At 29.7% G+C, this 13,126-nt stretch overlaps 1 protein-coding gene across 12 annotated transcripts; it reads right to left on the bottom strand.

The window, feature by feature from the left end:
- Positions 1-1,842: 1,842 nt before the first annotated feature.
- LOC107072951 (uncharacterized) lies at positions 1,843-12,806 on the bottom strand. Of its 12 annotated transcripts, none has more exons than XR_016176215.1 (6): positions 12,713-12,806; positions 3,640-3,783; positions 3,518-3,550; positions 3,165-3,443; positions 2,534-3,087; positions 1,843-2,419 (listed from the first exon to the last, which is right to left on the bottom strand). XR_016176215.1 is itself a non-coding variant. In XM_015333293.2 (6 exons), the coding sequence occupies exons 2-5, from the start codon at positions 3,707-3,709 to the stop codon at positions 2,541-2,543; spliced, it is 636 nt and encodes a 211-aa protein (XP_015188779.1). In that variant the 5' UTR covers positions 3,710-3,783; positions 12,692-12,793; the 3' UTR covers positions 1,848-2,419; positions 2,534-2,540. The 12 variants fall into 12 exon arrangements, 1 of the variants encoding a protein (XP_015188779.1); XR_016176214.1 differs by having other exon boundaries at positions 12,692-12,793; XR_016176217.1 differs by having other exon boundaries at positions 3,640-3,780; positions 12,713-12,775.
- Between the last annotated feature and the right edge of the window lie 320 nt (positions 12,807-13,126).

Here is a 13,126-nt window from a genome sequence, read left to right as displayed (position 1 = left end):
CAACATTGTAATTGGTGCAGTTGATAAACATAGTTGTAATTTCTTTAGCATCGGATCTTTCAGTCAGTCAGTCAGTTAGTCAGTTAGTCAGTCAGTCAGTCCAGCACAGCACCAACGTGTTTGACGAAGCAACAGCAGCAAGTAGTACGTTGACGTTTTCAACGACGTTTTATTCGTTCGCGTGTTGTTGTGTTTGGTGTCGTTTTGGCGAGCCAGATAGGTACGACGTCAGTCAGGAGTTTCATTCATCGTTACGTATATTTTCGATTTACCCTTACACACACACACACACACAATTACACACTTACATTTACACTTACATTTATATTTCAAACTCTTAACAACAGACACACACGTGTTCTGACACATTCACATACTTACATTTACACTTCAAACTTTAACACTTAGCAACAGACACGCGTACACACAATCACACACTTATATTGACACCTAAAACTTTAACACTTAGCAACACACCAACATTCACATACATCCATACAATATCTATTTATCTATCTATCTCATTCTCTTTAATGTGATCACCACCACACTTGTTGCTAAAACGAAATCGACAATCTGCCAAAGTTCTAAAATTAATTCTAGGTTGTGGGAGGTGAGGGAAGGGGTTAGTTAAGGGGTTGGGTTCTTAATAATTATCGATAGAATTTGACATATACTAAACTTGGCATTAAGGTGGAATGTGACGGAAAAATGACGTGTTACACGTGGGTGGTTCTTTTAAAAGAAAGAGAATGAGAATGAGAAAGAGAGAGAGAGAGAGAGAGAGAGAGAAGAGAAAGGAAAAGATATATAGGGAGACTCTACCAAAATAGAATTTCACCACGAAGCATCCGATCGTAGCTGCAGAGTTAACGACTCGTAAGAAACGTCGTTAATGTTTGTTGCCTACTATACTCGAGCTTTCTATATTTAACCAAGTCCGATCGACGAGTATACTCGGCAACGTCAAGGCCGCATTGCGAAACGATTATCGACTACGCGCCGTTTAGATTTCTAACAGAAAGAAAAAGACACACACAGAGAGAAAGAGAGAGAGAGAGAGAGAGAGAGGGTGATGAAAGGGGTAACGGGTTAGGGGTAAAGAGGGAGGAATTGATAAATGGATAGATCAAAGTTAGAAACGAGAACAAAAATTGTTCCAGGAAAGAAGAACGCATGAAAATAAAAATACAAATAAAATAAAATAGAAAATTATAAGTGAAATAAAATAAAATTGATTTAATTTATATTTTTACTTGTTCACGTTTTTACATCCTCTCGAACGAAATGGTTTTTTTATTTTTTATTTTTTTTTTTAACGTGTGTTGCAAAACAAGAAGAAAAAAATAATTTGAAAATTGTCGTAAGAATTCAGTTTGAAAACATGTTACTTATTTGCGTGATATGTTTTTAAACTAAACGCGTCGTGTCAACAGGGGGACGATACGTTTAAGAAAAAGAAAAAGAAGAAGAAGAAGAAGAAGAAGAAGAGGGTCGACACTTAATAGAAGAAGATAATACGTTCGATAAGAACCTTCTCTACTTGAATGTGATTAAACGATTAAACGAAAGAAAAGGAACGCTAGGTGTATTAGTTTATCTCTTTCTCTCTTTAGATACGAATAATTTATGCTTATAATAATAAAAAATAAAAAAATCAATGAGAAAACGTCAAGGGGATACGTCAAACGAGATATTTATTATTTTTTTTCCTTTTTTTTTTTCCTTGAAACTATGTCTTATTAATTTTTATTCGATATAAGATAATATGATAATTACATATGAATACATTGTACAGTTTGTTAGATATTACTTATAATTAGTAGACACTTAACATACGTTTTTCTGAAATAAAATAAAAATTATCTCGAAAAATGTAACTTTATTTAATAATTAGTAAAGTCAACATACTATAGATTCAATATAAATTAACAAAAATACAACTTCTGTATAAACATATTGAAAAATAAGAATAAAACTTTGCTGTAAAAATATCACAATCGTTGAAAGTGTCACCTAGTATCGGACAGATTTAACTTCGAACAACTAGCATTGGAAATTTTGCAATCATCCAACATCGATCACATATGTAGACGTCTGAACATTCAAGAATGTCTGCACATGCTTCATGAGCCCATCCATGGCAGCTGAAGCACTGTATCCAGTCTTCGTCGTAGTTTGTTAAGCACACTACCCAAGTACTTCTTTCAATTTCAGATATCTCAGTCAATGGCTGGTTTTTTTCTTATCCTCTATCTCCACTTTTTCCCTTAGCTTTTACTCCTTTGTCTTGTTTCCCCCTTTACTTCATTTCTTCCTTTGGGCCTTCACGTTTTTGATTTGTTGCTTGTACTTTTATTCTGCTATTTTTAATAGTAGTTTTCACTGTCCAGCGTTAAGGGACTATTTTTGTCCGATACTAGGGGACAAGATAATAACAACATTACGTGATCTATATCTAATCCGTTTTGAAAATCAATAACAAAATTCATATACAACGACTTAAACACAGAAATGTAGCAGTAACACTTACATGAATCTTACGCGATGCATTGTTTTCCTGCTGAAAATAGAAATCGACCGTTTCTGATATTGTCTTATAAGCTTCACTGATAAACTGGATCGTATATCCTGTACCACTATACCCCCCTCCCCGCACCCCTTTCACTTGTTTTTGAATCGTTCACATTAATTTTTTTTGATATATATGAATATTCGGCCTTACGTGAACTCCCCCTATATATATACTAACGTACGAGATGTTTCATCTAACTAAATGAAAAAAAGACAAAGTAGAAGAAAAAAATCTAAAGTTTTGTCGGTTTTTTTTTTTTTTATCTATTCACATTTATCTTTATACATATTAAAAATTCGTTCATTCATTACTGTAGTCCATATACTTTTTTTCATATGCAATACTGCAATCATAAAAATGATACTAATACCAATGGCTTTAATGGTCATCAATTTTCTCGCGTCGTGTTCTTGCGAACACGTCCAGGAAAGAAATTCCACAACGTCCTTTGACATTTGCGCTTTGGTAGCTGGTGTACCGTCATCATAATCTACTACGCCGTCTTGAAGTAACTGTTATAAGAAAAAGTTTTTCTTTTCAATCGATCGTAAACCTTTCCCCATTCCCCCCTCATTCCCCGTATTCATACCTGTGTCATAGAAATAGCTGATCCGGGAAAATAAGGATTGAATTGTTGATTATCCGATAGAATAACACCTGCAGGTGGATCCATGAAACCAGTGAGCAATGAAAATATATAATTTCGTCCATATTTTTTAGCACATATGATGTAAGTTAAATCAGGTGGATATGATCCATTATTTGCAAATCTTGCTGCTTCCTCGTTTGGAAATGGTGGTGGTATACGATCTGATAATTTACATGGTCTTTTGTAATAATTTCCTTCTTCGTCTGGTCCATCTTCGATCTTGTACGATACCAAAAAAATAAGTTATTTAATAAAAAGATAAGATAACAAATTAGGAAATAATAAGAAAAAACCTCATAATCCTTAGCAATAGCAGCAACTTCTTCCTTCGTATGAGACACATTGACCAAATCATTAAATCTGACGAATTCTAAACTATGACAAGTACCACAAATCGTTTTATAAACTTGCCAACCTCTTCGTACTGCAGCATGATCCAAAGATTTGAAAAATCCGTCTAACTTCCAGGGATAACTCGGTGGCATTGCTTGCGTGAGATCGGCCTTGACCGAACTGTCGAGGAAATACAAAACGGATCCACAGGTGGTAGCTGCACCTGCTAGGACACCCATAGAGATACGAACTATCATTCTCTTTTTAATATTTTCACGATTAACACGAGTTAGTATTGAACGTGATACAACATTTTTACTAATACGACAACGCTTTATTTTATCGACAATTTTATTTAAATTGACGTAACTTTTTCTTAAGAAGCTCGCCATATTTTTTTCTTTTGATTCTTCTTTGTTCTTGGTTTTTATTTTTCGTCGAAATACAAATCGATTTAGCAAAACAATCGACGCGTTTCGATATTATTTTTCTTATTATAATTTAAGACATATTAAATTTATATTAAAACATTTTCGTATCTCGAATAAAAACTTGACAAATCGAATGTATCATTTGTTGATTATAAATAAAATTATAATTAAATTTCTTTTTTTTTTAATAATATAAATAATATACAAAATATAACAAAATATAATAAATTAATATAATGTATTATTAATATTTAATCGATTATAATTAATTCGATATTATTTTATATATTTTTATTTATTTATTTATTTCTGCTTTTATTTTTTTTTATTATTATCTTTATAAGATTTAAAAGAAATCTTCACTATCGGTACTATATACATATATATATATAATACTTACATGAATTAATACGTTACATAGGTATAATATATACACGTACACACCTAATAAGTTAGTTTGTAGTAGTAGAAGAGACGTTTCAGGATGGAGAGTATCATTGATTATGTTACACAACGAGCCCGTTACACAACGTTTTACAATAAAGGCACCGAGTGTATTTCCGCGACGTTATAAATAAACCACTTGGTTATGCTTGGCATTATGCATGTGTCTGTATGTGTATGATATGTGTGTGTGTGTATTTAAAAGTATGCGTGTATCATTGCTGCTCGACGTTTTCTGCATTTGCTTGCTTGCTTGCTTGCTTGCTTGTTCTATCAATCCTCTTTCTTTCTCTTTCTTTCTAACTTAATATGAACATATATATATATATGATCATGTTGTTCATCTTTTTCTTTCTCTTTACACGGTTGGATTATGAAAATCTATGAGACGACGGGGGTTAAGGATATATTAGACGACGCCGGACACGTTTCCTGCTGATACGAATCATTGCTAAGTTGCTAAAGTATATTTTATATTCTTAACTTTTATTTTTCTTTTGATTATTATTCTTGCTCAACGATTATATTATGATAATACGCGAATTCATAGTCTTCCTTTTTGGAATTTTTTGTTTTTTTTTCTTATATATACAATGTATTTTATTAATTACATATTAAAACTTATAATTAAATACCTATTGTCTATGTGATGTAAGTTATGTTTAAAAAAAAAAAAAAAAAACTCGTAGGAATATTTTCAAATACGATAGATCAATTGATAGATAAATAGGATAATAAATATAATAAAATTGATAGATAATAGGATAATAAATAGGATTTTAAATATTGTTATATATTCTTTTTATATATATATATATTCTTTTTTTTTTTATAAATAATTTGAATTTTGAATAGGTGGTCAAATATTTAAAGGTACTCTGTACACATCTTTTAATTCAATTCTCTTTGTCAAATTACCTTCAGTATTTTATTTATAAATTTTATTATATATATATAGGAATAAATAATAATTTGTATATTAAGTAATATTAATATACTAGTAGAAAATATTCTCGAGGTTTCTAAACTGCGAAATAAACATTTGTCATTAGAGAAATGACATCGGACATTATTATTCTTGACTGTTACAGCAACCTTTAGCAATTTATCTTCTGTAGCAATGCTATGTGATCAAATAAAACCCGAACGAAAAGTTTTATTTACCTTTACCTTTTTTTTTATTTTTTATTTTTTTTTCTCTCAGATTATCGTATTCTAAATGACAAAAATTAAAGAGAAAGAAAACGAGAAAACAAAAAATATAAAAAAAATAGATTGATAACGTCAATTAGTCGACGTAAACATTTTTTTTTTATCAAACGTTTATTTATTTATTTATTCTTTTTTCCTTTTCCTTACACTTTTTAGATTATTTGATTATTCTTTTCTCTTTTTCGATTATTTTTAATGTGAATGGAAATAAAAAAAAAAAGAAAGAGAGCAAGAAAGAAAGAAAAGAAAATAGAATTTCTAAAATAGTAAAAAAAAAAAAAAAATCAACAAGAAGAAAGAGATAACTTATTTTAAACTATTAAAAATAGTCAAAATTTTTACACCAATATCATCTCGAACTATGGGATTTTTTTTTATTTATGTATTCTATTTTTTTTTTTTTTTTGGTCTATAATTTCCAAAAAAATAATCTAGAAAAATGTGATTCTCGTCTGTGTCAACTACAAAAAGGAAGAGGGGTGAATACATTGTTTCTATTTTATTTTATTTTATTATTTTCTATATCCATATTATTTTTATTTCTTTTTATTTTTTTTCTATTTCATATTATTCTTTTATATTTATTTAATATTATTATTATTATTATTATATATTTCCTTTATCGTCGCGACGAACTAAACTGATACGAATCGACGCTTATTAGTTCTTTTTTTTTTTTTTTTTTTAAACTGTTCATGAGAAAGAACGAGAAAGAATAGAATGGAATAGAATAGGAATCGAAATCGGACAGGAAGGGGTGAAAAGGGGGTTGAAGGAGTGTGGGAGGGTTTAGAAAAGGAATGAAAATCGAAGTTAACCCGAGACCAAAGACGATTTATTATTAAACGCGACTCTCGAGGCAGGTTAAAACGATTTTAGCGCGATTTACCACCACAATCCACCATCACTACAGCCACAAACACCACCAGTAAAAATCATCCACCAACCAAAGCATTATATGTTTACTAACTAGAGAAAACTCGTAGATTTAATTTCGTTCATCGTCGAATTTAACGATCGGTTTTTCGATCAACGTTGCCTTTTTCCCTTTCCTTTATTCTACCCCTTTATCCCTTTCTACCCCACATCAACATCCCTCTGTTTCTACTCTTAATGCAATGAATTTCACAAACAACTTTTCTGAAAAGTAATGATGTTTTTTCTGAAAAGTAGTGAGGTTTTTTTTATTGTTTTTAACACTAGTTACATATCATTCTGTATATTGTTTTTATTCACTATATTTTTGTATTATAAAGATTATCTAAAATGATTTTATATATTTAACAACTTTTAATGTTTAATATTTTTTTTGTATATTTTTTTTATTATTATTTATATTCGTTTAATAGTATATTTTGTACTTTTTATTCCTTAAAAATGATAATAGTTTAAATTTATGTTTTTTATATTTTAATTTTTATTTTTTATAATTGATAAATTTTAGATTATTTATATTATTATTTGGTAATTTCATTTTGTAGATTTTCTTTTTCACAATTCAGTATAGTTTCATTTTATATTTATTATATTTTATTTTATATTTAATTAATTAAATCGTATACAATATTCCTATAATATTGTACAAATAAAATTTGATTATACGCACACACACATACATACATGCATGTATATATAAGGAAAAAAATATTATCTGATTCGAGATATACAATAGATAAATTGAATACTTGTGATCAAATCGTCTTGTGGAGGAAAATCACGAATGATTAGTTCGCGATTAGAAATAACTGAACGATTTAGAGTATGATAGGAGTATGGCATGAAAGGGGTAAGGTAGGGTGAGAGGGAAGGTAAATAACGTTTGAACTGTTCGATCAAGTTTATCAAAAACATTGGGGAATGGGAGAATAAGCAAAGGGTTTCTTTATTTATTATTATAGTTGTGTTGAACGCATTTATAAACAAGATAAACGTCGTACATATATATATATATAAACATAAACTCGTGCAATGTACACGTGTGAAACGTGATCATCATGCTCGTTCATCCGGTATCATCAATTCATACTCCTTTGTATGTATATATGTATATTTTATTTATGTATAAATAAATATATATATATATACAAGAAGGTAATGTACTTACATTCCTTCTCGTTATGTTTTTATTATTTTTTTTTTTATTTTTCACGTGTCTCTTTTTATTCGAAGAAAATCTAAAGTGGAAAAATAACAAGATTGTTTTAATATGTTGTCTTCCTCCATTTCTCTTTCTCTCTGTTTTTTTTTTTTTTTTTTATATTCAAAAAGAAAATGTAGAGAGAGAGAGAAAGGAAGAGAGAGAATTCGATGACTAGGTGGGTGGTAGATGGGGATACGTAGGGTAAAATGAGTGTTATATAAATAGAAGCGGTCAATGCTGCTATGGGAACACTAGAGAATGACGCGTACGGTGGTTGCGAACGACTGAGGGGTTGTATGAAAAAAAAAAAAAAATAATAAAAGAATTCATACAACAAAATATTAATTATATTTTTATTTTTTTAATATTTTTATTATTACATATATTTTTTATACAGGGTGATCTGTAACTTGCAGTACAAGCGAAAAAGCGAAATATTATTGTATAATAAATATATTATATAATGTAAATAATATTTATATTAATTATATATATATATATATTAATTTTTTTAATAAATAATAAATACTATATAATATAATTTAATGATTATAAAAATATTTAAAAAATGTAATCTTAAATTTGCCCCAAAATTTTCCACAATCATAAAATCGTAAATTTCAACATAACAATTTGATAATTTTCAATTATTATTCAAATCTTTGTTTAAAAAAATAACCGATTATTTTTTTATTATTTTTACGATATAAATAAACGAAGAATAATTTTTTTTTTTTTTCTTTTTTTTTTTTTTACCATCAATAATCTCTAAACATAAAACATAATATATCACCCTTGTCGTAAATATAATCCAGAAGAAGAAGAAAAAAAAAGAAAAAAGAAGGAACAAAAGTTTACAGAATTAATTATGGACAGAATTATTTAAGGGTACATTAACATTTGGGTAACACGACCCTTCTTCTTCGACGAATATTAATTTTACTACCCTGACAACGTGTATAATAATAATAATAATAGTATACAACGATCGATGTGTTAGGTATTAGGGGTAGTTAATTTTTGTTATGCTCCTCAAACAAGAGAGAAGGGAAAGAGGGTGAGTTATCCAACAAGGTAGAAGATATATTTCCGTAGAAAAAAAAAAAAAGAACAAAAAAAAAGTATCGAAGAGGTAGGAAGAATAAGAAGAAAGGGCAGGGGCAAAAATCTGAATGTGGTTGTAGGAATTGAAGGGTCCAACGAATAATCACCCATTGCTTATATAAGTAAAGAAGATAAACCCTTATAGTTAAAATGGGGTCACTCAGAGTTATTAATAATACCGAACATACTACTCGAATACCACCGGACTCAGATGCGTAACTACCTTATTATTCACCCTATACGACCTTATCTACCTAACACAGTTATGACAAAGATGGACGATGATGATGTACAGAAATGCAACTATGTAAATGTGCCCATTGCATCCTTTTATTTCGTCAATAAATTACTCTACTGTCTGGGCACTTCAAAATCAGGATATACAGGACAATCATCCTATTGGTAGTCCTTTATGGTAACCAAACGTGATACACTTACGTTACAGGCCCAAAAGAAATTGAGGCTTTTCGAAAATCAAGTTGTTTCGTTAAATGTTCGGTGTAAAATACGATGAGGAAACGGACGAATGAGAAAACCCCATAACCTGGAAGTACACCGACTGTACAAAACCGGACTTCATTAATGTCGTAAAATCATGCCGATTAAGATGGGCAGGTGTCACGTGGTGCGCATGGGGGTGGATCGAAGGGTGTATAAAATACTGATCGGTATATCGAACGGGAAAATACCACAGGGGGTAGACCGAGATGTTAATGGGAGGACAATATTATTTCGGGATCTTAAAGATAATGGGCTACGAAGACCGCGAATGGACGGGGTTCAAGCTCAGGGATGGGATCACTGGCGGGATTTGGTTAATTGAGGGAATTCCTAATGCCAATTAATAATAATAATAATAATAATAATAATAATAATAATAATAATAATAATAATAATAATAATAATAATAATAATAATAATAATAATAATAATAGTTAAAATATGTGTCACAGTATTCGTATAATTACTTTTGAAATAAAAATAATAGCAAAAGAACAAAGTGTTTGGAATAAAATGAAATTGTTTGTATCGCGACGCGTAAAATAATATTCGAGTAAAAGAGAGGAGGGAGGCTTGGGGGGGAGTGGAGTGAGGGTTGGAAGTGGAGGGTGGAGGAAGGTTGAGAAGGGATGGGGGGAAAAAAAAAACGAGAGCAATCCCGGTGAAAATCGATGGAGCTTGCATTCCCTGGACTTTCGCAGTATCAAGCACACACAAGCCCTTTCCTACAACGGGATCCCTCCTTTTCGCCATTTTTCATCATCCACCCGCCATCCCCCCTCCCCTCTCCTCCCCTCCCGCTCCCCTTATACTCACCCTCAACCTCTACTTCCTTACCCCCTGGTGTCGTTCGTTGCTCATTTATTTGTCTCTTTACTTTATTATCTTTTTCTCGTAGTTTTTCTTTTTTTTTCCTTTTCAACGAAAACAGACGAAAACAATTTGAAATTATTTTCGAGTTCATTAAGCAGTTCGGGTAATTTGCAGATTATTATTTGAGGATTAACGAATTATAAGAATAAGGGTTAGATAATTGTTAATAATAATATGTAATAATTGTATAAATTATGTTTGTTTTTAATTGAATTTGTAATGGATTTTTTTGTATTTTTTTTTCGATATTATAGCAAAGAGGGAAAAAATGTTTAGTCTGCTGTTTGGTTTATTTTGTGTTTTTTTTTTTTAAATAAGTAATTTTGGTATATATATATATATATATATATAAATAATTTATCTTAAATAATAATAATAAAAGAGAACTGTAAATCAAATTAGTAATAGTTAATAAATTACTAAAGCAAAATTAAATAATAGTAAATTAAAAAGAAAACGAGAGAATGTATGTAGAAAAAAATTAATTGACTAATTAATTTAAAAAAAAAAGAAAAAAAAGTTAAATAATATTTTATTTAAATATTGAAATAAAAAAACAGTTAATAAAAATTATTAAAATTATTAAAAGTAAACAAACATCTTATACACAATAGAACTTACCCTTTTATCTATATATATATATATATATAAATTGACTAATTAATTTAAAAAAAATGAAATATTTTATTTTAAAAACATTCAAATCAAAGTATTTCCGAAAAGTTCGTTGGATATTTCCGAAAGTTTCTTAGGTTATTTCCGAAAATTTCTTAGGTTATTTCCGAAAAGTTCGTAGGGTATTTCCGAAAAGTTCGTAGGTCGTACTTTACCAAAATTCAAATTCGATTTTCTCGAAAAACAACGTCTCAAATGAAAACTATTTATTCTATATTTTCAATTAATTGTTTCATGTAGAATCATCCCCTTTTTACAGATCATCCTGTATATACAATGTTGCACGCAAAATAGGCTGACATGTTTTATTTTCATCTAAGTGCATTTATTTTTACCTTTAAAACACCGACGATAAACAGGCTAAACGGGCAATGTTCGTCTTCGATATATTTTCCAACGATCTTTCTTAGTTCTTTGCCTTCCTCTTTCCCTTTCTCCACCCCCTCCCAATCCCCCTTCCCGCCACCCCCAACCCCGCCCCGTCCCTTCTCACCTTTTCTCACCCTTTTCTTTCTCATAATCTCTCTTCTCTTTCTTCTTTAGAAATACCGGTAGACGTGTAAGAAAAAAAAAAAAGAAAAAAAAATAATAAAAGGAAAAGGATAGGAGGGAGGGAGGGAGGGTGGTTGGGGTAGAGGGGGGTTTGGGACCGGTTAAGAATGTCACTCGAGCGTTTAAATCGTGTCGAGCGTTTAATCGATAATGTGAAGGGTAAGCGTGCAAGAGAAAGAGGAGGAATAAGAGGAGGGTTGAAAAACTTGGGGGGAGGGGGAATAAATATATATATATATGTATATGTATATTATAAACATATATGTAAAGTAAGCTGATGGGATTTGTAAAAGTAAATGCAAAACTTTTCGATGGTTTTATAATTAATAACGAATTGTTATAAATAAAAATAATAATATAAATTTTGATCACACACTATTATTGTCAAATAAAAATCGTTTTAAATCCCAATCGACATTATAATTCGGGATTCTCTTTTTTTTTTTTTTTTTTTTTTTGTATCAAATTGTCAAATATATTTTATAGAGAAAGAAAAAAGACACCACCCTGGTTAGAAAATGAAAATTGAATAATATACAAAATAAATTCTCTCTCTCTCTCTCTCTCTCTCTCTTTCTCTTGGTGTAAACAACCGTTTTAATTATGAAATTATCAACGTCACAGTGTTAATATTATTTTAATTATTTCTTTTTGTTATAAATTATTAATATTATTTTTTTTTTTATAATTTTTTTCTTCATTAAAATAATTAACAATATTTCTTTTTTTTTTTTTTTATGTTTTTAATTAATAAATAATAAAATGAAAAAAATATTGAACACTCTTAAATAGATTTTAAAGAAAGAATATGAGAGATAATAATATTAAATAATATTTATAATATTATTAATGTATTAATTTATTAATAATATTTAATATTTGTAATATATTATATATTATTTTAATATTAATAATTTTTAAAATAGAATAATCATTTTTAACCTGAAAATTAAACAACCAAGCAAACATACAAAAACAAACCTCACAGAGAGAATAATATTAAATAGTAATATATAATATTATTTAATATATAATATATAGTATATATAATGTAATATTATATTATATATATATTATTGTATTACATATCACTTTTTAAAATAAAAGCATACAAACATATAAACATTCAAACATACAAACGAATCTTCACCTAATTTTAAAGGTACAAGAAAGAAAGGACAGTTATAATCAAACAACAATACCATTATAACATTAATATTAACATTAGCAATAATAACAGCATCACCACCACCACCACCACCAGTAGCAACACAGTAACAGAAAGCAGCATGGTTTTGACAAGTTGACGAGTGTTGTTACGTCACATAAAGGCCAACTGATGATGAGGAAGGGGGTTGGTAGAGGAGAAGGGATATGCAGGAACAGTAAAGAAGTGTTTCTAGTAGGCGGGGGTGGGTGTTTAGATATGTAGGTAGGAGAAGGATGAGACGAGAAAAGAAGGGGTGGCTGGTGGTTGGGTTGTGAGGATAAGGGGGTGGGGAGAGGGTTGGAAGAGGAAACGTTCATCCATATAGCTGAAATCTATTCAGGACCTGGCTTTGGTAACAAGCCAATTCTATTTTCACGAGCGAAGGCGGCTCTTCGCATTGTACCTGCGCTAATTTCGTTACGCGCTT

This window comes from Polistes dominula, unplaced genomic scaffold (genome assembly GCF_049000335.1).
Source record: "Polistes dominula isolate Pdom_NZ unplaced genomic scaffold, Pdom_raw_medaka contig_26, whole genome shotgun sequence".
Taxonomy (NCBI): Eukaryota; Metazoa; Arthropoda; class Insecta; order Hymenoptera; family Vespidae; genus Polistes; species Polistes dominula.
The sequence above is the reverse complement of the archived record's forward strand: the minus strand, read 5'-3'. Positions and strand labels throughout refer to the sequence as shown.